We start from the raw sequence: 26,082 nt of genomic DNA, 5'->3' as shown, positions 1-26,082 counted from the left end.
CTATTTGTTGATACTGTAGCCGGAGTCATAGTTGTGGCTTGAGTCGTAGTTGTGGCCGGAGTGGTAGCTGTGGCTGAAGTGGTAGTTGTGGCTGGAGTGGTAGTTGTGGCTGGAGTGGTAGTTGTGGCCGGAGTGGTAGTTGTAGCAGGAGTTGTAGTTGTGGCAGGAGTGGTAGTTGTGGCAGGAGTTGTAGTTGTGGCAGGAGTTGTAGTTGTAGCCGTAGTGATAGTTGTGGCCGTAGTGGCAGTGTGGGCCGGAGTGGCTGTTGTGGCCGGAGAAGTAGTTGTGGCCGGAGTCGTAGTTGTGGCCGGAGTCATAGTAGTGTTTGTGGCTGTAGTTGTTGTTGGAGCCATAGGAGTTGTTAAAGCTGGAACCGTATTTGGAGCCGGAGTCATGGTTGTGGTCGGAGTCGTAGATGTGGCCGGAGTCAGAGTTGTGGCCGAAGTAGTAGTTGTGGTCGGAGACGTAGTTGTTGGCGGACTCATATTAGTTGCTAGAGTCGTAGTTGTGTCCGGAGGCGTAGTTGTGGCCAGAGTTGTAGTTGTGGCCGGAGTCATAGTTGTGGCTGGAGTTGTAGTTGTGGCCGGCGTGGCAGTTGTGGCTGGAGTGGTAGTTATGGTAGTTGTAGCCTGACCGGTAGTTGTGGCCAGAGTGGTAGTTGTGGTAGTTGTAACCGGAGTGGTAGTTGTGGCCAGAGTCTTAATTATGGCAAGAGTTGTAGTTGTGTCCGAAGTCGTAGTTGTGGCCGGAGTCGTAGCTGTGGCCAGAGTCGTAGATGTGGCCAGAGTTGTAGTTGTGGCCAGAGTTGTAGTTGTGGCCGGAGTGGTAGTTGTGGTAGTTGTAGCCGGAGTGGTAGTTGTGTCTGGAGTGGTAGTTGTAGCCGGAGTCATAGTTGTGTCCAGAGTCGTAGTTGTGGCTGGAGTTGTAGTTGTGGCCGGAGTGGCAGTTGTGGCCGGAGTGTTAGTTATGGTAGCTGTAGCCGGAGTGGTAGTTGTGGCCAGAGTGGTAGTTGTAACCGGAGTGGTAGTTGTGGCTGGAGTCGTAGTTGTGGCCAAAGTTGTAGTTGTGGCCGGAGTGGTAGTTGTGGCCGGAGTGGTAGTTGTGGTAGTTGTAGCCGGAGTGGTAGTTGTGGACGGAGTGGTAGTTGTGGCCAGAGTGGTAGTTGTGGCCAGAGTCGTAGTGGTGTCCGGAGAGGTAGTTGTGGCCGGAGTCGTAGTTGTGTCCGTAGTCGTAGTTGTGGCCAGAGTGTTAGTTGTGGTAGTTGTGGCGGGAGTGGTAGTTGTGGCGGGAGTGGTAGTTGTGGTAGTTGTGGCGGGAGTGGTAGTTGTGGCGGGAGTGGTAGTTGTTGCCGGAGTTATAGTTGTGGCCGGAGTCGTAGTTGTGTCCGTAGTCTTAGTTGTGGCCAGAGTCGTTGTTGTGGCCGGAGTTGTAGTTGTGGCCGGAGTGTTAGTTGTGGTGGGAATGGTAGTTGTGGCGGGAGTGGTAGTTGTGGCCGGAGAGGTAGTTGTGGTAGTTGTGGCCAGAGTGGTTGTTGTGGCTGGAGTGGTAGTTGTGGCCAGAGTGGTAGTTGTGGCCGGAGTGGTAGTTGTTGCCGGAGTGGTAGTTGTGGCCGGAGTGGTAGTTGTGACCGGAGTCTTAGTAGTGGCCGGAGTTGTGGTTGGGGCCGGAGTCATAGTTGTGGCTGGAGTGGTAGTTGTGGCCGGAGTGGTACTGTTGGCCGGAGTCGTAGAAGTGGCCAGAGTCGTAGTAGTGGCCGAACTCATATTAGTTGCTGGAGTTGCATTTGTGGCCGGAGTTGTAGTTGTGGCCGGAGTGGTAATTGTGGTAGTTGTAGCCGGAGTGGTAGTTGTGGCTGGAGTGGTATTTGATGCCGGAGTGGTAGTTGTTGCCAGAGTGGTAGTTGTTGCCAGAGTGGTAGTTGTGGCCGGAGTCGTATTTGTGGCCGGAGTCGTAGTTGTGGCCGGAGCTGTAGTTGTGGCCGGAGTTGTAGTTGTGACCAGAGTGGTAGTTGTGGTAGTTGTAGCCGGAGTGGTAGTTGTGGACGGAGTGGTAGTTGTTGCCAGAGTGGTACCTGTTGCCGGAGTCGTAGTTGTGTCCGGAGAGGTAGTTGTGGCCGGAGTTGTAGTTGTGGCCGGAGTCGTAGTTGTGTCCGTAGTCGTAGTTGTGGCCAGAGTCGTTGTTGTGGCCAGAGTTGTAGTTGTGACCGGAGTGGTAGTTGTGGCGGGAATGGTAGTTGTGGCGGGAGTGGTAGTTATGGCCAGAGAGGTAGTTGTGGTAGTTGTGGCCAGAGTGGTTGTTGTGGCTGAAGTGGTAGTTGTGGCCAGAGTGGTAGTTGTGGCCGGAGTGGTAGTTGTGACCGGAGTCTTAGTAGTGTCCGGAGTTGTGGTTGGGGCCGGAGTCGTAGTTGTGGCTGGAGTCATAGTTGTGGCCGGAGTGGTACTGTTGGCCAGAGTCGTAGAAGTGGCCAGAGTCGTAGTAGTGGCCGAACTCATATTAGTTGCTGGAGTTTCAGTTGTAGCCAGAGTCGTAGTTGTGGCCGTAGTTGTAGTTGTGGCTGGAGTGGTAGTCGTGGCCGGACTGGTAGTTGTGGCCATAGTGGTAATTGTGGTAGTTGTAGCCAGTGTGGTAGTTGTGGCCGGAGTGGTAGTTGATGCCGGAGTGGTAGTTGTTGCCGGAGTGGTAGTTGTGGCCGGAGTCGTAGTTGTGTCCGGAGTGGTAGTTGTGATAGTTGTGGCAGGAGTGGTAGTTGTGGTGGGAGTGGTAGTTGTGGCGGGAGTGGTAGTTGTGGCCAGAGTGGTAGATGTCATTGTTGTGGTGGGAGTGGTAATTGTGGCTGGAGTGGTACTTGTTGTAGTTGTGGTCAGAATGGCAGTTGTGGCTGGAGTGGTAGTTGTAGCCGGAGTTGTAGCTGTGTCCGGAGTGGTAGTTGTAGCCGGAGTGGTAATTGTGGTAGTTGTAGCCGGTGTGGTAGTTGTGGCCGGAGTGGTAGTTGTTGCCAGAGTGGTAGTTGTTGCCAGAGTGGTAGTTTTTGCCAGAGTGGTAGTTGTGGCCGGAGTCGTAGTTGTGGCTGGAGTTGTAGTTGTGGCTGGAGTTGTAGTTGTGACCGGAGTGGTAGTTGTAGCCGGAGTGGTAGTTGTGGCCAGAGTGGTAGTTGTTGCCGGAGTCGTAGTTGTGTCCGGAGAGGTCGTTGTGGCCGGAGTTGTAGTTGTGGCCGGAGTCAAAGTTGTGTCCGTAGTCAGAGTTGTGGCCAGAGTCGTTGTTGTGGCCGGAGTTGTAGTTGTGGCCGTAGTGGTAGTTGTGGTAGTTATGGCGGGAATGATAGTTGTGGAGGGAGTGGTAGTTGTGGCCGAAGAGGTATTTGTGGTAGTTGTGGCCAGAGTGGTAGTTGTGGCTGGAGTGGTAGTTGTGGCCGGAGTGGTAGTTGTGACCGGAGTCTTAGTAGTGGCCGGAGTCATAGTAGTGGCCGGAGTTGTGATTGGGGCCGGAGTCATAGTTGTGGCTGGAGTGGTAGTTGTGGCTGGAGTGGTACTGTTGGCCGGAGTCGTAGAAGTGGCCAGAGTCGTAGTAGTGGCCGAACTCATATTAGTTGCTGGAGTTGCAGTTGTGGCCGGAGTCGTAGTTGTGGCCGTAGTCGTAGTTGTGGCTGGAGTGGTAGTCGTGGCCGGACTGGTAGTTGTGGCCAGAGTGGTAATTGTGGTAATTGTAGCTGGTGTGGTAGTTGTGGCCGGAGTAGTAGTTGCTGCCGGAGTGGTAGTTGTTGCCGGAGTGGTAGTTGTGGCCAGAGTCATAGTTGTGTCTGGAGTGGTAGTTGTGATAGTTGTGGCAGGAGTGGTAGTTGTGGTGGGAGTGGTAGTTGTGGCCGGAGTCGTAGTTGTGTCCGTAGTCGTAGTTTTGGCCAGAGTCGTTGTTGTGGCCGGAGTTGTAGTTGAGGCCGTAGTGGTAGTTGTGGTAGTTGTGGCTGGAATGGTAGTTGTGGCGGGAGTGGTAGTTGTGGCCGGAGAGGTAGTTGTGGTAGTTGTGGCCAGAGTGGTAGTTGTGGCTGGAGTGGTAGTTGTGGCCGGAGTGGTAGATGTGGCCGGAGTGGTAGTTGTGGCCGGAGTGGTAGTTGCGACCGGAGTCTTAGTAGTGGCCGGAGTTGTGGTTGGGGCCGGAGTCGTAGTTGTGGCTGGAGTGGTAGTTGTGGCCGGAGTGGTACTGTTGGCCGGAGTCGTAGAAGTGGGCGGAGTCGTAGTAGTGGCCGAACTCATATTACTTGCTGGAGTTGCAGTTGTGGCCGGAGTAGTAGTTGTGGCCGTAGTCGTAGTTGTGGCTGGAGTGGTAGTCGTGGCCGGACTGGTAGTTGTGGCCAGAGTGGTAATTGTGGTAGTTGTAGCCGGTGTGGTAGTTGTGGCCGGAGTGGTAGTTGAGGCCGGAGTGGTAGTTGTTGCCGGAGTGGTAGTTGTGGCCAGAGTCATAGTTGTGTCCGGAGTGGTAGTTGTGAAAGTTGTGGCAGGAGTGGTAGTTGTGGTGGGAGTGGTAGTTGTGGTGGGAGTGGTAGTTGTGGCTGGAGTGGTAGTTGTGGTAGTTGTGGCTGGAGTATTAGTAGTGGCCGGAGTCGTAGTAGTGACCGGAGTCGTAGTAGTGACCGGAGTCGTAGTTGGGGCCGGAGTCGTAGTTGGGGCCAGGGTCGTAGTTGTGGTGGGAGTGGTAGTTGTGGCCAGAGTGGTAGTTGTGGCCAGAGTGGTAGTTGTCATAGTTGTGGTGGGAGTGGTAGTTGTGGTGGGAGTGGTAGTTGTGGCTGGAGTGGTAGTTGTGGTAGTTGTGGTCAGAATGGTAGTTGTGGCTGGAGTGGTAGTTGTAGTCGGAGTTGTAGTTGTGGCCGGAGTGGTAGTTGTGGCTGGAGTATTAGCAGTGGCCGGAGTCGTAGTAGTGACAGGAGTCGTAGTAGTGACCGGAGTCGTAGTTGGGGCCGGAGTCGTAGTTGGGGCCAGGGTTGTAGTTGTGGCCGGAGAGGTAGTTGTGGCTGGAGTGGTAGTTGTGGCCGGAGTCGTAGAAGTGGCCGGAGTCGTGGAAGTAGCCAGACTCGTATTAGTTGCCGGAGTCGTAGTTGTGGCTGGAGTCGTAGTTGTTGCCGGAGTGGTATTTGTGGCTGGAGTGGTAGTTGTGGCCAGACTGGTAGTTGTGACCTGAGTGGTAGTTGTGGTAGTTGTTGCCAGAGTGGTAGTTGTGGCCGGAGTGGTAGTTGTTGCCAGAGTGGTAGTTGTTGCCGGAGTGGTAGTTGTGGCCTGAGTCGTAGTTGTGGCTGTAGTCGTAGTTGTGTCCATAGTCATAGTTGTGTCCGTAGTCATTGTTGTGGCCGGAGTTGTAGTTGTGGCCGGAGTGGTAGTTGTGGCCGGAGTGGAAGTTGTGGTAGTTGTGGCTGGAGTGGTAGTCGTGGCCGGAGTGGTAGTTGTGGCCGGAGTCGTAGTAGTGGCCGGACTCGCATTAGTTGGCAGAGTCATAGTTGTGGCCGGAGTGGTAGTTGTGGCCGGAGTGGTAGTTGTGGCTGGACTGGTAGTTGTGGCCGGAGTGGTAGTTGTGGCCAGAGTGGTAGTTGTGGCCGGAGTGGTAGTTGTGGCCAGAGTGGCAGTTGTGGCCGGAGTCGTAGTTGGGGTCAGAGTCATAGTTGTGGCCTGAGTCGTAGTTGTTTCTGGACTCATAGTTGTGGCCAGAGTCGTAGTTGTGGCTGGAGTGGTAGTTGTGGCTGGAGTGGTAGTTGTGGCCTGAGTGGTAGTTGTGGCCTGAGTGGTAGTTGTGGCCATAGTCGTTGTAGTGGCCGGAGTCGTAGTTGTGGCTGGAGTTGTAGTAGTAGTTGGACTTGTAGTGTCCGGAGTCTTCGTTGTGGCTGAAGTCATAGTTGTGGATGGAGTGGTAGTGATTGCGGCTGTAGTTGTTGTTGGAGCAGGAGTCATATTTGGAGCCGTAGTTGTAGTTGGTCCTGGAGTCATATTAGTGGTTGAAGCTGGAGTTGTAGTTGGAGCCGGAGTCGTAGTTCGGGCCGTAGTCGTAGTTCTGGCCGGAGTCGTAGTTGTGACCGAAGTCGTAGTTATGACTGAAGCCGTAGTTGTGACTGGAGTCGTAGTTGTGGCCGGAGTCGTAGTAGTGGTTGAGTCTGTAGTTGTTGTTGGAGCTGTAGTCGTAGTTGGAGCTGGAGTCGTAGTTGCAGCTGGGGTGCTAGTTGCAGCTGGAGTGGTAGTTGTGGCAGGAGTGGTAGTTGTGGCCGGAGTCGTAGTTGGTGTTAGAGTGGTAGTTGGAGTCGTAGTTGCCGCCATAGATGTAGTTGGCACCGAAGTCATAGTTGGCGCCGGAGTCGTAGTTGGAGTTGTAGTTGGCGCCATAGTTGTAGTTGGTGCCGGAGTGGTAGTTTTGATTGGAGTGGTAGTTGTGGCCAGAGTTGTAGTTGTGGCCAGAGTCGTAATTGTGGCTGGAATCATAGTAGTGATTGCAGCTGTAGTTGTTGGAGCTGGAGTCGTAGTTGGAGCTGCAGTCGTAGTTGGAGCTGGAGTCGTTGCTGTGGCCAAAGTGGTAGTTGTGGCCAGAGTGGTAGTTGTGGCTGGCGTGGTAGTTGTGGCCAGAGTGGTAGTTGTGGCTGGAGTGGTAGTTGTAGCTGGAGTGGTAGTTGTGGCTGAAGTGGTTGTTGTGGCTGGAGTGGTAGTAATGGCTGGAGTGGTAGTAGTGGCCAGAGTCGTAGTTGTGGTCGGAGTCGTAGTTGTGGCAAAAGTCGTAGTTGGGGCCGGAGTCGCAGTAGTGGTTGGAGTTGTAGTTGGGGCCGGAGTCGTAGTTGGGGCCAGATTCGTAGTTGTGGCCTGAGTCGTAGTTGTTTCTGGACTTGTAGTTGTGGCCAGAGTCGTAGTTGTGGCAGGATTCGTAGTTGTGGCTTGAGTGGTAGTTGTGGCTGGAGTGGTTGTTGTGGCCATAGTCGTTGTAGTGGCCGGAGTCGTAGTAGTGGCCGGAGTCGTAGTAGTGGCCGGAGTCGTAGTAGTAGCTGGACTTGTAGTAGTGGCCGGAGTAGTAGTTATGGCTGGAGTCGTAGTTGTGGCCAGAGTCGTAGTAGTGATTGCGGCTGTAGTTGTTGTTGGAGTTGGAGTCATAGTTGGAGCCGCAGTTGTAGTTGGTACTGGAGTTGTAGTAGTGGTTGTGGCTGAAGTTGTTGTTGGAGCTGGAGTCGTAGTTGGAGCCGGAGTCGTAGTTGGTGCCGGAGTCATAGTTGTGACCGGAGCCATAGTAGTGGTTGCGGCTGTAGTCGTAGTTCCAGCTGGAGTCGTAGTTGGGGCCGGAGTCGTAGTTGGGGCCGGAGTCGTAGTTGGGGCCGGAGTCGTAGTAGTGGTTGCGGCTGGAGGAGTTGTTGGTGCTGGAGTAATAGTTGTAGCTGGAGTCTTAGTTTGAGCTGGAGTCGTAGTTGGAGCTGCAGTGGTTGTCTGTGCTTCACAAATGGATAGATCTGTCGCAGTAATTTAGCAAAAGACAGTAGAAGAGGTTCATGTTACTCAAAATTGCAAAAGTATTATATTAATATACAGTATTGCTATTTTCTTTTTTTATAGATTTTGCTGTCACAAGCACCCCGCACTACTGATGGAGAATGGATCCACAGATTGTGTTTTATTACCTCGGGTCAGATTATCACTAGTTCACTGCTCCACTAGAGTTAAAATCTGTACCCCACTAGATTGGTACAATATTTACATGTACTTTATGCCTACTTAACCCCTTATCGACCAATAACAGACATAGCACGTCATGAGCAGGTATCAGTTTTCCAATCATGACATGCTACAGTATGTCCGTCATGGATTAATACTGTCACTGTGTGAAAACACACAGTGATCGCTCTGTGCTGACAGTGGTCACTGACATCTGAGCGGTGTGGCCAGAAATGCAGGGACCCATTTCAATGGTGCCCTCTCTCTGATTGCTGCAGTGGGTCAGTCAATCTCACTGACCGATCGCAGCATGTATCACCGGGAACTGCTGAAATATCAGCACTTCCTTGCACGATCACTGTCAGGAGCTCTGCTCAGCTGACAACTGAGCTCCGGCTGTATCAGCCAGGGCCAGTTCCCGCACCACTCCTGGTTTATTCACCCTCCTGATATAACAATCTATAGCAATCGTGACATTTGGAACGTTATTAGATGGAAGGGGCTACCTCTCTAACCCCCATGGGCACACCTGCGACAAAATCATGGGGAGCCAAAGTTTGTCATGGCACCCGAAGGTCAAACAATGACCTTCTGGTGCCTCAGGTATGTGGTCTGTGAGACACAGCTATCAGCAGTGTGTAGCAGGCGTTCTGCCTGTGTAATATCATTGGTCTCATGCTTTGAAGTACTGATACATTGCATTGCATGAGACCAGTCATCAAAGTAATAAAAGTTGAAATTCCATAGAGGGACTTAATAAAATGTAAAAAAAAGTTAAGAAGAAGATTGAAAAAGATATTAAAAAAACAATAAAAAACACAAAATAAAGAACAGAAAATGTTACACCAATAAATACACATAATTCTGTAAAAAGAAAAATAAACAAAAAGGTTCACATATTTGGTCTCACCGATTCCGAGACCCCAATCTATAAAACTGGCAAATTAGTTAACCCCTACAGTGAATGTCGCAAATGAGAATAAAAAACTGTAGAAAAAAAATATGGTTTTTCATCATACGGCTGGAAAAAAACACGATCATAAAGACGAATGTAAATAAAAATTGTACTGCTGAAAACCTGAAAACGTCATCTTGTCCAGCAAAAAACAAGTCGCCATACAGCTCAATCAGCGGTGAAATAAAAAAGCTATAAAGCTATAGCTCTTACACAGCTATAGAGCTTATAGAGATACAAAAATAATATTTTTTCTATGAAATTGTTTTTAATGTGTAGGAATGGTGAAACAGAAAACAAAGACATAAATGGGATAACGTTTAAATAGTATTGATCAGAAGCATAAAGCTGTCAAGACTTTTACCACACGGTGAACTGCATAAAATTAAATAAAAAAGAAAACAATTCCTGAATTGTTGTTTTTTGTTCATTCTGCCTTCCAGAAATCAGAATATTGAGCAATCAAAAAATGTTATGTGCTGGAAATGGTACCAATAAAAGCATTAACTTGCCCGCAATAAAACAAGCCCTCACATAACTTTGTCTGCAGAAATATAAAACAATTATAGCTCTCAAAATCTGGTGATGCAAAACTTGGTTTTGTAAAAAAAAAAGTGTTTTTTAGTGTCTGACAGCAGCCAAACACAAAAAAATTAATAAATCTGGTATCACTGTAATCGCTATCTAACCACTTATATCACACGAGGAATGTCATAAAAAATAAATAAAAACAATTCTTCACCTGCTGTTGATTTGTTGATTCTGCCTCCCAAAGAACGCAGTATAGCCCGGCTCACATTTTTCCTGTGCTTATACCGGGGTTTCCATGTAAATCTCTGAAATAAATGATTCAGATGGAACTCCCGGAGGAAGATTCCCTATAGTGAGGCAGATTGAGACACTGTGGACGTCATCTGGCCTATGATCCAGATGTGTCCCTCTTTTTAAGAGTGCATAAAAGTGTGGTTGGCCAAAGTTTTGTGCATCTCTTAAAAGCTGGATACGAATGAACAGAAGTTATATATTCTGCTTTATTAGTTATTTGGATCTCTCTGGAGTTTCATCCAAATCACGTATTTTGTAGATTTAGATGGAAACCCTGATGTAAGTGCTCAGCGTGGATAACAGGCTAATTGTGAACTGATCCAAAATTTTCTGTTCCCCAAAATGCCACCAATAAAAGCTTCTACTCAACTCACAAAAAAAACCACTCAGGTTCATCATTTGTTAACAGAAATATTACTGGTAGCACAAAGGCTCTGAAAAAGGGACATTGCTTGCACCAAAAGAAATCAAGCAAAATCTGTGCTCCCAAATCCAAATACCACCTCCTCCTGGGCCCCACAGTGTGCCTAAACTGCAGTTAGCATCCACATGTTTGGTACTAACATACTGAGGAGAGCCTACTCTATTTACGAGGTGCATATCTCCAGAAGTACAAGCTGGACACAATGTATGGGCACTACAATGGACGGGCACTACAATGGCAGATTTGTATTTTCACTCAGTAACATCTATTGCTGCTTGTTTCTGGGAAACACCCATAGAGTCAATATTGTCACTACACCTGTAGAACTATTCTACAAAAATATGTTCTCCAAAAGTCTCTCCCGAATCTCGCTGTGTAGCTAAGCAGCATTGTACAGCCACATATGAGGTATTGCCACATTCATGAGAAATTGTATAATACATTATGTGGTAATTTTTACTTATTTCCTTTTGTGAAAATTTTAAATCTGGGGCTAAAAAAACATTAAAGTGATAAAAATGCTTTTTCACCCCTCAATGGTATAAAATTTTGTGGAACACATGTGGTGTCAATATAATCACTGAACCGCGAGATGATTTCAGGAAGAGGTGTAGTTTGTAAAATAGTGTCACTTTGTGGGGGAATCCTGCTGTCATGACACCTAAGAAGCTCTGTCAATGTGACATGGCACATGCAAACTATTCCAGGCAAATATGCACTCCAATATGTCTATAGGAATTCTTCAAGAGGTGTAGTTTCCAAAATGGGGTCGCTTGTGGGGCAAATAGTGCTCCTTTGCTTCCAAGCCCTGTCGGGAGCCCAAACAAGAGTTTCTGACCACATATGGGGTATCCCTGTACTCAGGAGAAATTGCACAACAAATTATGTGGTCCATTTTCTCCTGTTACTTTTGTGAAATTGAAACATTTGAAGCAAAAACAAAACTAAATTTTCGTGCTCAAATGTTTTAAAATTCTATGAAGCACCTGTGTGTTCAAGATTCTCACCACACTTTTAGACAAATCCCTTGAGGGGTATAGTCTCCAAAATAAGGTCACTTGTGGGGAGGTTCCACTGTTTAGGCACATCAAGGGCTCTGAAAAGACAACATGCCATCATTATCTATTCCAGACAATTTTAGACTCCAAAAGTCAAATGATGCTCCTTCCCTTCTGAGCCCTGTCGTTCGCCCAAATAGTAGTTTTCCGTCACATGTGGGGTATCAGTGTACTCAGGAGAAATTGAATACCAAATTGTATGGTCCGTTTTCTCCCGTTACTCTTGTGAAAATGAAAAATTTTGGGCTAAAGCAACATTTTAATGGGAAAAATTTATTTTTCCATTTTCACGACTCAACGTTATAAAATAATGTGAAGCACCTGTGTGTTCAAGGTTCACACCACCCCTCCAAACAAATTCCTTGAGAGGTTTAGTTTAAAAAATGGGGTAACTTGGGGAGGGTTTCCACTGTTTAGGCACATCACGGGCTCTGTAAACATGACATGGCATCTGCTATCTAATCCAGACAATTTTGCACTCCAAAAGTCAAATGGTGCTCCTTCCCTTCCGAGCCCTGTTGTGTGCAGAAAACAGTAGTTTCCCCCAGTAGTTTCTGTGTACTTAGAAGAATTTGGCCAACAAATTGCATGGTCCATTTTTTCCTGTTACCCTTGTGAAAATGAAAAATTTGGGGCTAAATGAACATTTTTGTGGGAAAAAGTAAAACTTCATTTTTTCCTTACATGTTGTTTTACTTCTCTTTGGTGCACCTAAGGGGTTAATATACTTCTTGAATGTGATTTTGAACACCTTGAGGAATGCAGTTCTTTAAATGGTGTCACCTTTGGGTATTTTCTGTCATATAGGCCCTTAAAGTCACTTCAATTCTGATGTGGTCCCTAAAACAATAAGTTTTGTAAATTTTGTTGGAAAAATGGAAAATTGCTGACCAACTTTTAACCCTTCCAACTTCTTAACTAAAAAATATTATGTTTCAATAATTATGCAATGTAAAGTAGACATATAGGAAATGTTATTTATTAACCATTTTCTGTGGTATCTAATTTAAGGGCATAAAACTTCAACGTTTGAAAATTGCAAAATTTTCGAATTTGTTTGTCAATTTTTTTTATATTTTCATAGATAAACGCAAATCATCGACCAAAATTTACCACTAACATGAAGTACAACATGTCATGAAAAAACACTCTTAGAATCACTGGGATATGTTAAAGTATTCCAGAGTTATTACTTCATAAATTCATGCTGGTCATATTTTAAAAATGAGGATCGTACATTAACATACAAAGTGGCTCAATACTTAAGGGGTGAAACTAAGATAGCAAGTAGCAGCATTGAGTCTTTGTACTCCAGCGTTTTTCTTTGGAGTGGCTATCTCTCACTAGTAGAGGGGAGTCCTTTCAGAATGATATCCATATGCTCTGATATTGTATGTAAGCACTAATTGTCTGCTTGGAGAACATACATTATTTTTGTTTTTCTTTTGGCAATGGAGCCAAGTATAGCTGTGCCCTGCACTTGTATTTTATTCCAGCATCATTTAGTCTATTTTAGCCACACAATGCCCCAGGCTTTGTTGTCGGTGTGATGTTTAACCAGTTCTGAAGAGATATAATATTTCTTTATTGCTCTTGAAATCAAACCTAAAGAGTATTTGGGAAAGAGGAACAGCAAAATAAGGATCTCATAGATATGTTATGACTTTGTGATGAGTTTGGATTCCATTATTGGGACCCCGACCAATCTCGAAAATGAAGAGGCCATCTCCGAATTTAAATTTATTGTTGCATTCCCTTCAAAGTTTTTCTTAAACAACATACTGTAGCTCTGGCCACCGAACTAATATTGTCAAAGTGCAGGGAAAGACCATGAAGGAATCATCACACTCTTCCATCTCTTCAGATCCTTTATTGTCAAGATTGGTGGGTGTCTCTCATGCCTTATGGAAGGAAGGAAAAACCAAATGCACAGATATGTTGGTCTCCAAAGGGATATCCAGTAGAAAAATAATGATTCCAGCTCAGACAAAGGACTCCGGAGTGCGTCTGAGATGCATAGCTGTATTTTGTTATGTCTTATGTGCGACTGTCATGAAGTTTCTATTTTTTTTATTTTTTTCTATTTATTATATTTTTTATGTGGAGCTGGAATCAATCCTTTTCTACTTCTCAGGGGTTTTGACTGACTGTTGTAGATGCGTCCACCATCAACTTTCGCAGATATTGTAAAAGACAAATTAAATACAATATGGGGATATATTAGCAATCTCAACTACTAGATGGCCATATATAGAGACATATAGCTTAAAGAGGACCTGTCATTTTCTACAAACATGTAGTTATTTTCACTGATGTAAATGCCGCTGTTCTCCTGAATGTTTTTCGTTTGTTTCTGCGTCTCTACATTCCTGAGATATTTCCCTCACTTCCATGTATGAAAATCTAGTCTTTTAAGCCAAGAAGGCGTGGTCAGCAACTTTTTTTTATAAGCATCTTGTTTAGGATCATGCCTAATTGGTTAAAAAAAATACATATAGAGAAGAGAGGGCCATATCTCTGGAACTGAGAGATGCAGGAAAAAAATGAAAAACATTGCTGAATTCAGGAGAACACTGGATAAAATATATCTACAATTACACGATTCCTGCCAATTGACTTGGTGTCTTTAAACATCTCCCCATAGAGAAATGTGAAATCATGTTTCTTTTTCATACCTAGCCCTCTACAGTACTCATACTATATGTTGAGTCAAGCAGAAATATAAGGAAGGTCACATTTGGTGACATCTGTACCATGTTGAACCCTAGGGACTTAGGGTGGTGAGGGGTCATTTTAAAAAACATTACTTTGCTCTCCAAGTCGAACATTTCAACCATTTCTTCAAGGAATGATGGAACTGATATTGATGAATAATGTCACATAGGGGAATGAGTGAGTCAATAACTTCTATATGTAGCGCTGGCGTCCCTGTCCTCTGCTAGGCAGGGACGCTGCTCCCCTCACCGCTCTGCTCCGTGCCCGGCGTCCTCTCCCCGCTCTGCTGTCAGCGCGTGCTCCTGCCCGGCGTCCTCTCCCCGCTCTGCTGTCAGCGCGCGCTCCGTCCCGGCGTCCTCCTCCTGCTCTGCTCTCGGCGCGCGCTCCTTCCCGGCCCCTGTGCTTAGGGCGCGCGCGCGCGCGCTCCCCTCCTCTTAAAGGGGCCGCGCGCGCCGCCCTAAAGAGTCCCCGGCCAATGGCCGGAGGACTTCATCATATAAAAGGCACCTCCTCCAAAATGGAGGTGCCCGAGCAATGTTGTTTGCACCTGTGTCTCACCTGTGCTTCAGCCCTCAGGTCCCGTTGCCAGTTACCTGCCAGTTTCCTGCCAGTTTCCTGCTAGTTACCTGCCAGTACCTGCCAGTTACCTGCCTGATTCCTGCCTGAATACTTGTTACCTGTCTGCCAGTCTGAGGTCCGATGGTCTGCCTTACTACTCCTGTCAGTCTGTCTAAAGGACCAGCCTGCCCGCTCACCTGGGAGCGCATATCAGCTACCTGCCTGCTTGCCTGAGGTCCGACGGTCTGCCTTACTACTCCGGTCAGTCTGTCTATGGACCAGCTTGCCCGCTCACCTGGGAGCGCTTCTCCGTTATCTGCCTGCTTGCCAGCCCGGAGGCTCCGTTGTCACGTGCTGTGACCACCAGCTACTCCAGACTCTTGCCCGCTCACCTGGGAGCGCATCTCCGTTACCTGCCTGCTTGCCAGCCCGGAGGTCCCGTTGTCACGTGCGGTGACCATCAGCTATTCCAGAGACTCTTGCCCGCTCACCTGGGAGCGCTTCTCCGTTACCTACCTGCCAGCCCGGAGGTTCCGCCGTCACGTGCCGTGACCACCTGCTATTCCAGAGACTCTCGCTTGCTCACCTGGGAGCACACATCTACCACCTGCCTGCTAGCCTACCCGGAGGCTCTGCCATCACAGGTCGTACCTACCCCTTACCCAGAGACTGCCCTGATCACTTGCCGTAACTCCCTGTCCGTTCACCCAGAGACTGCCACCCGCTCCCTTACTAGGGCCGCCCCCTTGTATAGTAGCTCAGAGGTTCCGCCTCCCGGACCCGTTACAGTTTGCTCGGGCCATGGAACCCGGTGGCACCCAAGCTCCCTCGCTCTCGGACCTCTGTCTTGAACTGTCCCGTCAGAGGTCCCAACAGGAGACCATCCTGGATCACCTGCGGAATGTTAATACTCGCCTGAACACTCTGTCTGATCCACCAACAACCTCCGCCAGTACCATGGTATCCTTTTCCGGACCCCGGCTCTCTGCACCTCCTCGCTTCGGAGGCGACTCCGTCCTGGCTCGGGGCTTCATAAATCAGTGCACCCTGCATTTTGAACTATTATCCCACCAGTTTAACTCCGACCGAGCCAAAATTGCCTTTATCATGTCCCATCTCACCGGGGAGGCCCTGGCCTGGCTAAATCCTCTATGGGAGAGAGGAGATCCCCTGGTGTCCGACTTGCCTGCCTTTCTCATGGCTTTCCGGAAAGCCTTCGACGAACCCGGACGGAGGACCTCATCCGCATCTTCTCTGCTTCGCCTCCGTCAGGGAAGCCTCACCGTGGGCCAATATGCCATACGGTTCCGTACCCTTGCCTCGGAGCTGGCCTGGGATAACGAAGCCCTGGTATCCGTCTTCTGGGAGGGTCTGTCCGGCCGTATTAAAGATGAACTTGCTGGTCGGGACATTCCTACCACTCTCGATGATCTAATAACCCTTGCCACCCGGATTGACCTACGGTTCCAGGAGCGTGCCAAAGAGGTCACCCGTGAGAGAAGGATTCCACGTCTAGCTCCTACTTTCCAGGAACCCGTCATTCCTTCCGTTTCTCCACAGGTACACTCTCCTGAGCCTATGCAGGTCGACCAGACCAAGATGGTCAAATCCCGTCAGGATTTCCGCCGTGCCGAGGGGAGCTGCTTCTACTGTGGCAGTAAGGAGCATCTGATCCGTGCCTGCCCGGAGAGGTCGGGAGAACGCCTGTATCTAGGTTCACTCAGAGGGGTTGATCTAGACAAAAATAAATCCTCTCCATCCCTGCTGTTGTCAGTCTCAATCATCTGCGGGGAGAATCATTATTCCGAACTAGCCCAACTTGACTCTGGAGCAGCCGGAAATCTTATTTCACAGTCCCTGGTGGAGAAATTCCGCATCCCCACCAAACCTCTGGCTGTACCCTTGTCTGTTGTTGCCGTGGATGGGGGCCTCTTACCTCGCCCCATCCAATTCATCACCGAATCCATTACTCTGCAGGTGGGAATGCTGCATTCGGAGAGTATCTCCTTTCACGTTCTGCCTGGTCTCCCTCACGCCCTCTTGCTAGGTCTGCCTTGGCTCCAGAGACATGCACCCGTGCTTGACTGGCAAACCGGAGAAGTCCTTCACTGGGGACAGGCCTGTCATAAAACCTGCCTGGTTCCCGTCCATTCCGTCCGTCCCTCTCCTATCCCAGCTAATCTACCTGGACTTCCGATTCCTTATTGGTCTAGTACTGATGTCTTTGTTAAGGAGGAGGCAGAGACATCACCACCTCATAGACCATGTGACTGCCCCATCGATCCCGCCAGAGTAATGCAGGTGGCTCCCGTGAGTCTAAATTGTCTCCCTCCTGGTAAGACGTTCGTATCGGTACCTGATCGGGAGAGAATCCTACACTGGGGTCATTCGTCTAAACTAGCTGACCACGCCGGTCGGAAAAAGACCCTCCAGCTTATTACCCGACACTACTGGTGGCCTAACCTGCACAAGGATGTTATGGACTTTGTTTCTGCCTGTGTGTCCTGCGCCCGCAACAAAGTTCCGAGACACCTGTCGGCCGGCCGCCTTCTTCCTCTGCCAGTACCTGCTGCCCCCTGGCAGCATTTAGCGATGGACCCTCCTCAATTCCGTCCTGGGGATAAAGTCTGGCTCTCGTCCAAATATGTCCGACTCAAGATCCCTTCCTATAAGTTAGGGTCTCGGTTCATCGGCCCACTGGTGGTCATCGGTCAGATCAACCCGGTAGCCTATAAATTGAAACTCCCGGCCAACTTACGGATCCCTAACTCCTTCCATGTATCTCTCCTCAAACCTGTGGTACTTAACTCTTTTTCTAAGTCTACAGGTACGCCTCCTGCTCTGGTTTCTGCTGAGGACAAGTTTGAGGTAGAGAACATTCTTGCCAGCAAAAGGGTAAGAGGAAAGACCTTTTTTCTGGTAGATTGGAGGGGGTTTGGTCCTGAGGAGAGAACGTGGGAGTCCCGGGAGAACATCCATGCCCCTCTCATCCTAGCTAAATTTCTGTCTGGCCTAAAAAAGGGGGGGCCTAAAGGGGGGGGTACTGTAGCGCTGGCGTCCCTGTCCTCTGCTAGGCAGGGACGCTGCTCCCCTCACCGCTCTGCTCCGTGCCCGGCGTCCTCTCCCCGCTCTGCTGTCAGCGCGTGCTCCTGCCCGGCGTCCTCTCCCCGCTCTGCTGTCAGCGCGCGCTCCGTCCCGGCGTCCTCCTCCTGCTCTGCTCTCGGCGCGCGCTCCTTCCCGGCCCCTGTGCTTAGGGCGCGCGCGCGCGCGCTCCCCTCCTCTTAAAGGGGCCGCGCGCGCCGCCCTAAAGAGTCCCCGGCCAATGGCCGGAGGACTTCATCATATAAAAGGCACCTCCTCCAAAATGGAGGTGCCCGAGCAATGTTGTTTGCACCTGTGTCTTACCTGTGCTTCAGCCCTCAGGTCCCGTTGCCAGTTACCTGCCAGTTTCCTGCCAGTTTCCTGCTAGTTACCTGCCAGTACCTGCCAGTTACCTGCCTGATTCCTGCCTGAATACTTGTTACCTGTCTGCCAGTCTGAGGTCCGATGGTCTGCCTTACTACTCCTGTCAGTCTGTCTAAAGGACCAGCCTGCCCGCTCACCTGGGAGCGCATATCAGCTACCTGCCTGCTTGCCTGAGGTCCGACGGTCTGCCTTACTACTCCGGTCAGTCTGTCTATGGACCAGCTTGCCCGCTCACCTGGGAGCGCTTCTCCGTTATCTGCCTGCTTGCCAGCCCGGAGGCTCCGTTGTCACGTGCTGTGACCACCAGCTACTCCAGACTCTTGCCCGCTCACCTGGGAGCGCATCTCCGTTACCTGCCTGCTTGCCAGCCCGGAGGTCCCGTTGTCACGTGCGGTGACCATCAGCTATTCCAGAGACTCTTGCCCGCTCACCTGGGAGCGCTTCTCCGTTACCTACCTGCCAGCCCGGAGGTTCCGCCGTCACGTGCCGTGACCACCTGCTATTCCAGAGACTCTCGCTTGCTCACCTGGGAGCACACATCTACCACCTGCCTGCTAGCCTACCCGGAGGCTCTGCCATCACAGGTCGTACCTACCCCTTACCCAGAGACTGCCCTGATCACTTGCCGTAACTCCCTGTCCGTTCACCCAGAGACTGCCACCCGCTCCCTTACTAGGGCCGCCCCCTTGTATAGTAGCTCAGAGGTTCCGCCTCCCGGACCCGTTACACTATAACTACAAAGGTTGCAGTCACAACAGCTCTGGTGCCAAAGGAGGTTCTGACCCAGGAGAAGACACTAGTTATGTATGGGGCATTGTAAGGGGGAAAAGTCTTACAAGAAGAAATGTGGCCGCGGCTTCACTTTTTCATGTCTGACTACTTGTCATTACTTACATGTAAGGTGTTTCCAAAGGAGATGAAGGCATTCACTAATTTACATTTCTAGCATTTCATTCACTGCTGGTGCCTTGTAAACTTAATTACATATTATGAATCATGTACGAATCTTCAAAGGTAGCGCTGTCATATTGAGAGCAGAAACATGTGTCAGGTAAGAGGCACAGCCTTCAGATTTGTGAGGATATATTTTTTTTGTTAAGTTTAGGATCTTTGAGAGCATATAAAAGTGCAGGACCATTATTTTATCCATCCCTGGTATGTGGCGTCAAGAGGCTGCCAACAAGTCTACTCTGTCTTGGCCAAGACATTTCAATAAATTAAAAGGATAGCAAACTGAACTTTTATTTTACTCTCTCATACTAAAAAAAATCATTGCTGAAGATTCAATTTATTGGACCACCTTCTAAGTACAAGATTAAGGTAACACCTCCCAGTCCCACCCGATCAGCATATCTACAGTGAGAAGTTGTTTTATGAAGCTGGAGTCTAACTTTCAACAAAGCAAATTTTTGTAATTTTTCAAGAGAGGACATTGATGGTTATAGCAATATAAAATTGGAAACATTTACAAAATGACTAAAACATCATAAATACTAATCATGAGATATTTAGGCAGTATTAAAACTAATTAATGAAAGAAATGCCTACAATGAAGCAGAAACAATTTTCTGGTAAGGAAGTAGGATATCCAGAAATGTGAGTATTACAAGGACCTGAGGCAACTTTTAATATTTTCATGTTCATTTCATTCTTCCATTTAATGACATTAGAAGGTATGGTAATTAAATAGTTATATATTTGTTTCTAGTCTATAGTTCTCGGACTACTTGAAGCAATTTGGTAGCTTTTGTAGAAGAAACTTTAATGATAATAAATGCAATTAACTGTGTAGAATAAACTTGAATATGTTGTAAAGCAAGATACAAAAAAAACACATCAAATCTAAAACAAAAATGAGAAAAAGTTTTGCCGACTCCTATTCAGCACTGGTTTCTTTTTGCCTGTTTGCTTCTTTGGGGTTTTTTTGGCCATTGCTATTCAGTGCTTCATTTTTTGTAATCAATTTTTTTATTATGTTTTTCTTTATAAATTGGAATCTTAAAATCCTCTTATATTGTAGGATTAATCCACATAGATTTCCATGACTTAGCAAAATATCTGGACCCTATAAGAAATCTTTTCCGTCTCCTTCCCTTTTTTAATTCATCTTAATTGAATAATAATTACATTTTTATTTTGCAATGTTTTGAAGAATTTAGCACAAAAAAGTCAATGAATTCGACAAGACAAAAAAAAGAAAGCAACTAAAACACCCCAAACTTACAAATGATAATTTTGGCATATAATGTATTATACATTATATGCCAAAATTCTTAAACTATGAAATGTATTTAGCTGCTAGAGTTTAACAGCCTAGAGTATATTTATAAGAACTATACTACAATAATTTATTTTTATGTTTTTATATATATATATATATATATATATATATATATATATATATATATATATATTTATAGTATATATATATATATATATATATATATATATACACACTGTATATATATATATATATATAAATATAGATAGATACATATAAATATATATATATACATGTATATATATAGTTTTATTTATTTATATACTTTACTGTAATATTTACATCTATTTATGTAGATTTATTATTGTATATATTGTTTTTTAAATTTTCTGATTTTTTATTTCTTATTTATATTTATATTAAGTCTCATGTTAATAAATGTATTACAGAAATAATCCTTTAGCTTTTTACATCAGGTCTTATGTTATTTGACATCAGTTATAAAAAATCATGTCTTAGATTTGGATGAAGAAACCTATATACTGTACAGGTGATATAAACTTTTTTTTATCTATATCATCAACTAAAATAATTTAAAATATATATAACATTATTTCAACTTGTAGTGTACTTACTTTTAAGCAGTAACAGGAACAAGAGAAAAAGCCCACTGGGCCTCGTTCCGCTTCCCATGGTGACAATCACTTAGTCCTGTGTCTTGAAGATGTTGGTAGGTAATATCCCAAAGTCTTAGAAGTAGGAAATACCATCTTTATATAGTCCTTGCCTTGATAGACTTCACTGACAACATCTGATGTGTCACATTACAAAAATCTCACACTCGGACAACCCCTATCATGTTTAAAAAATTGACCTTCAATTCAATTAAGCAAAATATTAAAAGCAATTATGAGCTCCTTACAAACTATGTTATTTGTCTTCTACATGTGTGACTCATTACTTCATCCCGTTGGAAAGCATCAGGGCTCCCTGTTCCTTTAATTTTAATTATATTTAATAAGTAATCACTTTTACGCTTCAGATATATATACATACATATTATTATTACTTAGATGCATGCATTTCAGCCTAAAAATTAGTTTTTCAATTGGGTTTAATTTTATCAGCATGCCCCAGTACTTTGATTGACAGCTCATTCTGTACAGATGTACTGCACTACGAGCTGTCAATCAAAGTGCCAAGACTTGTTTACAGCCGCTATTCACTGTGTACTGAGAAGTGGCTGAAAACTCTACGCCATGCCTCTATCTCTGAACACCGGCAGCTCTTGGGAAGAATAAAGTTAATTTTTTCCCAGTAACCGTGCTTTCAGTAAAGCAACCGGTAATTTTATCAGCACGCCCCAGTACTTTGATTGACAGCTCATTCTGTACAGATGTACTGCACTACGAGCTGTCAATCAAAGTGCCAAGACTTGTTTACAGCCGCTATTCACTGTGTACTGAGAAGTGGCTGAAAACTCTACGCCATGCCTCTATCTCTGAACACCGGCAGCTCTTGGGAAGAATAAAGTTAATTTTTTCCCAGTAACCGTGCTTTCAGTAAAGCAACCGGACAACATGGGAATATAATGTTTGAGGACATTATAGGTCAGGAAGATAGTTCTGATGGCAAAAGAGCTCTACCGTGACACTTAACTCGCTGATTAATGCACCAGCAAATCATTTTACATCCTGCTACAGTCCTGCTCATCGTTATTGGCACCCATGAAGTTTAAGTACATCATGTGGAATATCTCCTGAAGAAAATGAATCAAGTGAAACAGTTTTTTTGTATAGAGACCTCGTATTAAAGACAAAAGAGCAAATGATAAACAATAATTTAAAACAAAAAACAATGGGAGGGAAAAATAGAAAATCCTAACGCTTGCTGTGTCACTGGTGTTGGCACCTTTTACATTAATTTAGTATGGAAACACATTTTGACTCGCCTGTGGTAAATCACAAAAGAGATTCTCCTGTGATTAATTGTCAGTGCCCTTGTGACATGAATTGGCCAATGAATGATGACTTCAGTGTTTTAAAAAGCCACTTAGTAGGCCCTGATCCTTTGTCACAATGGTGAAGACAAAGGAGCTGTCGAGGATATCAGAACTGCTATTATTAGCAAACCAAAGGGTATAAAGCCATCTCCAAAGACCTTTGTATTTTAGTTTCAACGGTGTGCAATGTTGTTAAGAAGTTTACCAAGTATGGAACCGTCAAGAACCTCTCTGGATGTGGGGGAAAGAGGAAAATTGACAAGAGAGGTGTTTGAAGGTTGACGCGAATGGTGGAAAAAACACCACATCAAACATCCAAAGACCTAAAGGCTGACCTAGAACAGTCTAAGGTCATGGTTTCAACAAGTACCATACTTCACACACTAAACTAAGCAGAGTTTTATGGGCGAAGTCCAAGGAAGAAACCATTGCTGAAGAAAAGACATAAAAAGGAACCACTGATCTATGCCAAAGAGTACCTTGACAAACCACAATCCTTCTTGGAAAATGTTCTGTGGACAGATGAGACAAAAATAGAGCTTTTTGGCAATGCAAAGCAACAATTTGTTTACAGATGGCACAAAGAATCTTTTAAGGAAAAGAGTACCTTACCAACAGTTAAACATGGTGGAGGATCCATAATGCTGTGGGGTTGCTTTGCTGTGTCTGGTACTGGAGGCCTTGACCGTATCACAGAAATCATGAAATCAGAGAATTATCAAGAGATTTTAGAGCGAAATGTCCTACCCAGTGTAAGAAAACTTGGTTTGAGTCGAAGATCATGGGTCTTCCAGCAAGACAATGACCCAAAGCATACATCCAAAAGTACACAGGAATGGTTGCAAAAGAAAAAATGAACTGTTTTAAAATGGCCAGCAATGAGTCCTGACCTCAATCCAATAGAAAATCTTTGGGGTGAGCTGAAATCTGCCATTGGGAAAAAAGAACCCTGCAAACATTCAAGAGCTTGAAGAAACTACAAAGGAAGAGGGGGCGAAAATTCCAGCTGAAAAGTGCAAGAAGCTTATAGATGGCTACAAGAAATGTTCGGAGGCTGTCAGCAATGCCAAAGGGTGTGAAACCAAGTATTAGTTAGGGGTGCCTTTATTGCTGCACAGTCTGTTTATTCTGTTTCTTTTTTTAAATTGCAACATGGAAGTTGAAAAACAATGTTTTATTGTTGTATTACTTTGGATCACTATTTAAAAAATCCTGAGGATATCACTTTGATATTATTTCTGACAATATTGTACAGTCTATGAAAAAAGTGAAGGGGTGGCAATAATGGTGAGCAGCGCTGTATATACAGGGATACATAGAGATGAAATAGTTCAACATTTGTAATAAAAAACTATTACAAAAATGATTTTTAGCTAAAAATGCATGAATTTAAGATTTAAAAATGAGACAGAAGATGTCCATATACTTTAAGTAAAAAAAAGATAGTTGCAAAAGCATAAATGAGATTTTTATTGAAAGCAATGAAATCATGTAAAAGATAATGTAGGACAACACAAAGCCATTGTTAGAACCAAACACCCGATTTCCACAAAAGACACTTATATCAAGAATATTTCTGACATTATTGGGGATTGGCAGAGTAAAAGCACCACTACAGCAGTTTTTTGTATTGCAACGCTGGAGTGGTGCTACTAATGTAATGCCATCTTCTTTTATCAGTTTTTCCGGTTGGTCTCCAGCAGTTTGTGACCTTCTGGATTGTTCTAGTTTTTGCTGGAGTGAGCAGGTCACTTTCAATGTGGTCTATGAGAGCCAGAACAAGGCTCTCATACACTTACAGTGCATTATGAAAGTATTTTTCCCCCTTGAACTTTTCTACCTTTTGCCACATTTCTGGCTTCAAACATAAAGATATAAAATTCTAATTTTTTGGGGAAGAATCAACAACAAGTGGGACACAATCGTGAAGTGGAACGAAATTTATTGGATATTTTAAACTTTTTTAACAAATTAAAAACTGAAAAGGGCGTGCAATATTATTCAGCCCCTTTGAATTAATACTTTGCAGCGCAACCTTTTGCTGCGATTACAGCTGCAAGTCACTTGGGGTATCTCTCTATCAGTTTTGCACATCGAGAGGCTGAAATTCATTCCCATTCTTCCTTGCAAAACAGCTCGAGCTCATTGAGGTTGGATGGAGGGCGTTTGTGAACAGCAGTTTTCAGCTCTTTCCACAGATTCTCGATTGGATTCAGGTCTGGACTTTGACTTGGCCATTCTAACACCTGGATACGTTTATTTTTGAACCATTCCATTGTAGATTTTGCTTTATGTTTGGGATCATTCTCTGGTTGGAAGATAAATCTCCGTCCCAGTCTCAGGTCTTTTGCAGACTCCAACAGTTTTTCTTCCAGAATGGTCCTGTATTTGGCTCCATCCATCTTCCCATCAATTTTAACCATCTTCCCTGTCCCTGCTGAAGAAAAGCAGGCCCAAACCATGATTCTGCCACCACCATGTTTGACAGTGGGGATAGTGTTTTGAGGGTGATGAGCTGTGTTGCTTTTACGCCAAACATATCATTTTGCATTGTGGCCAAAAAGTTCAATTTTGGTTTCATCTGACCAGAGCACCTTATTCCACATGTTTGGTGTGTCTCCCAGGTGGCTTGCGGCAAACTTCAAACGAGACTTTATATGGATATCTTTGAGAAATGGCTTTCTTCTTGCCACTCTTCCATAAAGGCCAGATTTGTGCAGTGTACGACTGATTGTTGTCCTATGGACAGACTACCACCTCAGCTGTAGATCTCTGCAGTTCACCCAGAGTGATCATGGGCCTTTTGGATGCATCTCTGTTCAGTCTTCTCCTTGTTTCAGATGAAAGTTTAGAGGGACAGCCGGGTCTTGGTAGATTTGCAGTGGTCTGATACTCCTTCCATTTCAATTTAATCGCTTGCACAGTGCTCCTTGAGATGTTTAAAACTTGGGAAAGCTTTTTGTATCCAAATCCAGCTTTAAACTTCACCACAACAGTATCTCGGACCTGCCTGGTGTGTTCCTTGGTCTTCATGATGCTCTCTGCTTGAGACAGAACCCTGAGACTATCACAGAGCAGGTGCATTTATACAGAGACTTGATTACACACAGGTAGATTCTATTTATCATTACCAGTCATTTAGGAAAACATTGGATCATTCAGAGATCCTCACTGAACTTCTGGAGTGAGTTTGCTGCACTGAAAGTAAAGGGGCCGAATAATATTGCACGCCCCACTTTCAGTTTTAAATTTGTTAAAACAGTATAAAATAGCCAATGAATTTCGTTCCACTTCACGATTATGTCCCACTTGTTGTTGATTGGAGAAAGAAATGTGATCTTCCAGCGGATCTTCGATAAAATTAAACTTTTATTAGGAACATATCAAAGCAGCCATGTCACAAGGACAATACACGGGATACAAGGACACAAGACATGATAGTCCCAGCTGTTAACGATCGGGTGAGCTGATTTTTTTCTCCCCTTCTCCCTTTCCTTGTTTGTCAAGACTTGTTGTTGATTCTTCCTCAAAATAATTTGAATTTTATATCATTATGTTTGAAGCCAAAAATGTGGCAAAAGGTAGAAAAGTTCAAGGGGGCCAAATACTTTCACAATGCACTGTACCTTGAGAGCTTGTGACCATTACTTCTGACTTAAGGTCAATCACAAGATGGAGGTGTGGGAAGAGATGAAGGTGGCTACACGTGAGTATAAGTCTAGGTGGAGAGGCCTTACATATTAGTAGCACCCCTCCAGCACTGTAATAATAAAACTTTGGTAAGGTGTTTTAATAAAACTAGTAACAATCCCACAAGTGCCTCCAACATTGTATGCCCAATGGGATATTCAATGGAATCTTGATGCCCTTTAGACAACCCAGCTATCTTCATCTGGAAGGAAAGCTAGAATTCCAGGCATGTATATGCACTTGTCCTTGTATGCTACTCAAGATACAAATCTTCGTTTTTCATGTTTATGCAAAGGGGCATATATTATTAGTCACCAAGTCTCTACTGTTGGGCTGATGCCAAAAACTATCTACAAGTCATCTTCTTGGACCCATATGAATTCAACATGATGGAAAAGGATTCAACTCTGGCTGCTGTTTTTCAGGTTTGCGATGATGATAGGACATCCCTTTAACCTCTAGATTTTTTTCTATTTTGTTAACTTCTATACTCTGTGCATTAATTTTT

At 45.5% G+C, this 26,082-nt stretch overlaps 1 protein-coding gene across 1 annotated transcript; it reads right to left on the bottom strand.

Annotated features, from left to right (window-relative positions):
- LOC141155580 (uncharacterized) lies at positions 1 to 25,529 on the bottom strand. Its single transcript, XM_073642450.1, has 3 exons — positions 25,511 to 25,529; positions 466 to 7,459; positions 1 to 367 (listed from the first exon to the last, which is right to left on the bottom strand). The coding sequence occupies exons 1-3, from the start codon at positions 25,527 to 25,529 to the stop codon at positions 1 to 3; spliced, it is 7,380 nt and encodes a 2,459-aa protein (XP_073498551.1).
- Between the last annotated feature and the right edge of the window lie 553 nt (positions 25,530 to 26,082).

This window comes from Phyllobates terribilis, unplaced genomic scaffold (genome assembly GCF_046119375.1).
Source record: "Phyllobates terribilis strain yellow unplaced genomic scaffold, ASM4611937v1 Scaffold_7__3_contigs__length_470593459, whole genome shotgun sequence".
Classification (NCBI taxonomy): Eukaryota; Metazoa; Chordata; class Amphibia; order Anura; family Dendrobatidae; genus Phyllobates; species Phyllobates terribilis.
This window is presented reverse-complemented; position numbering and strand designations above follow the sequence as displayed.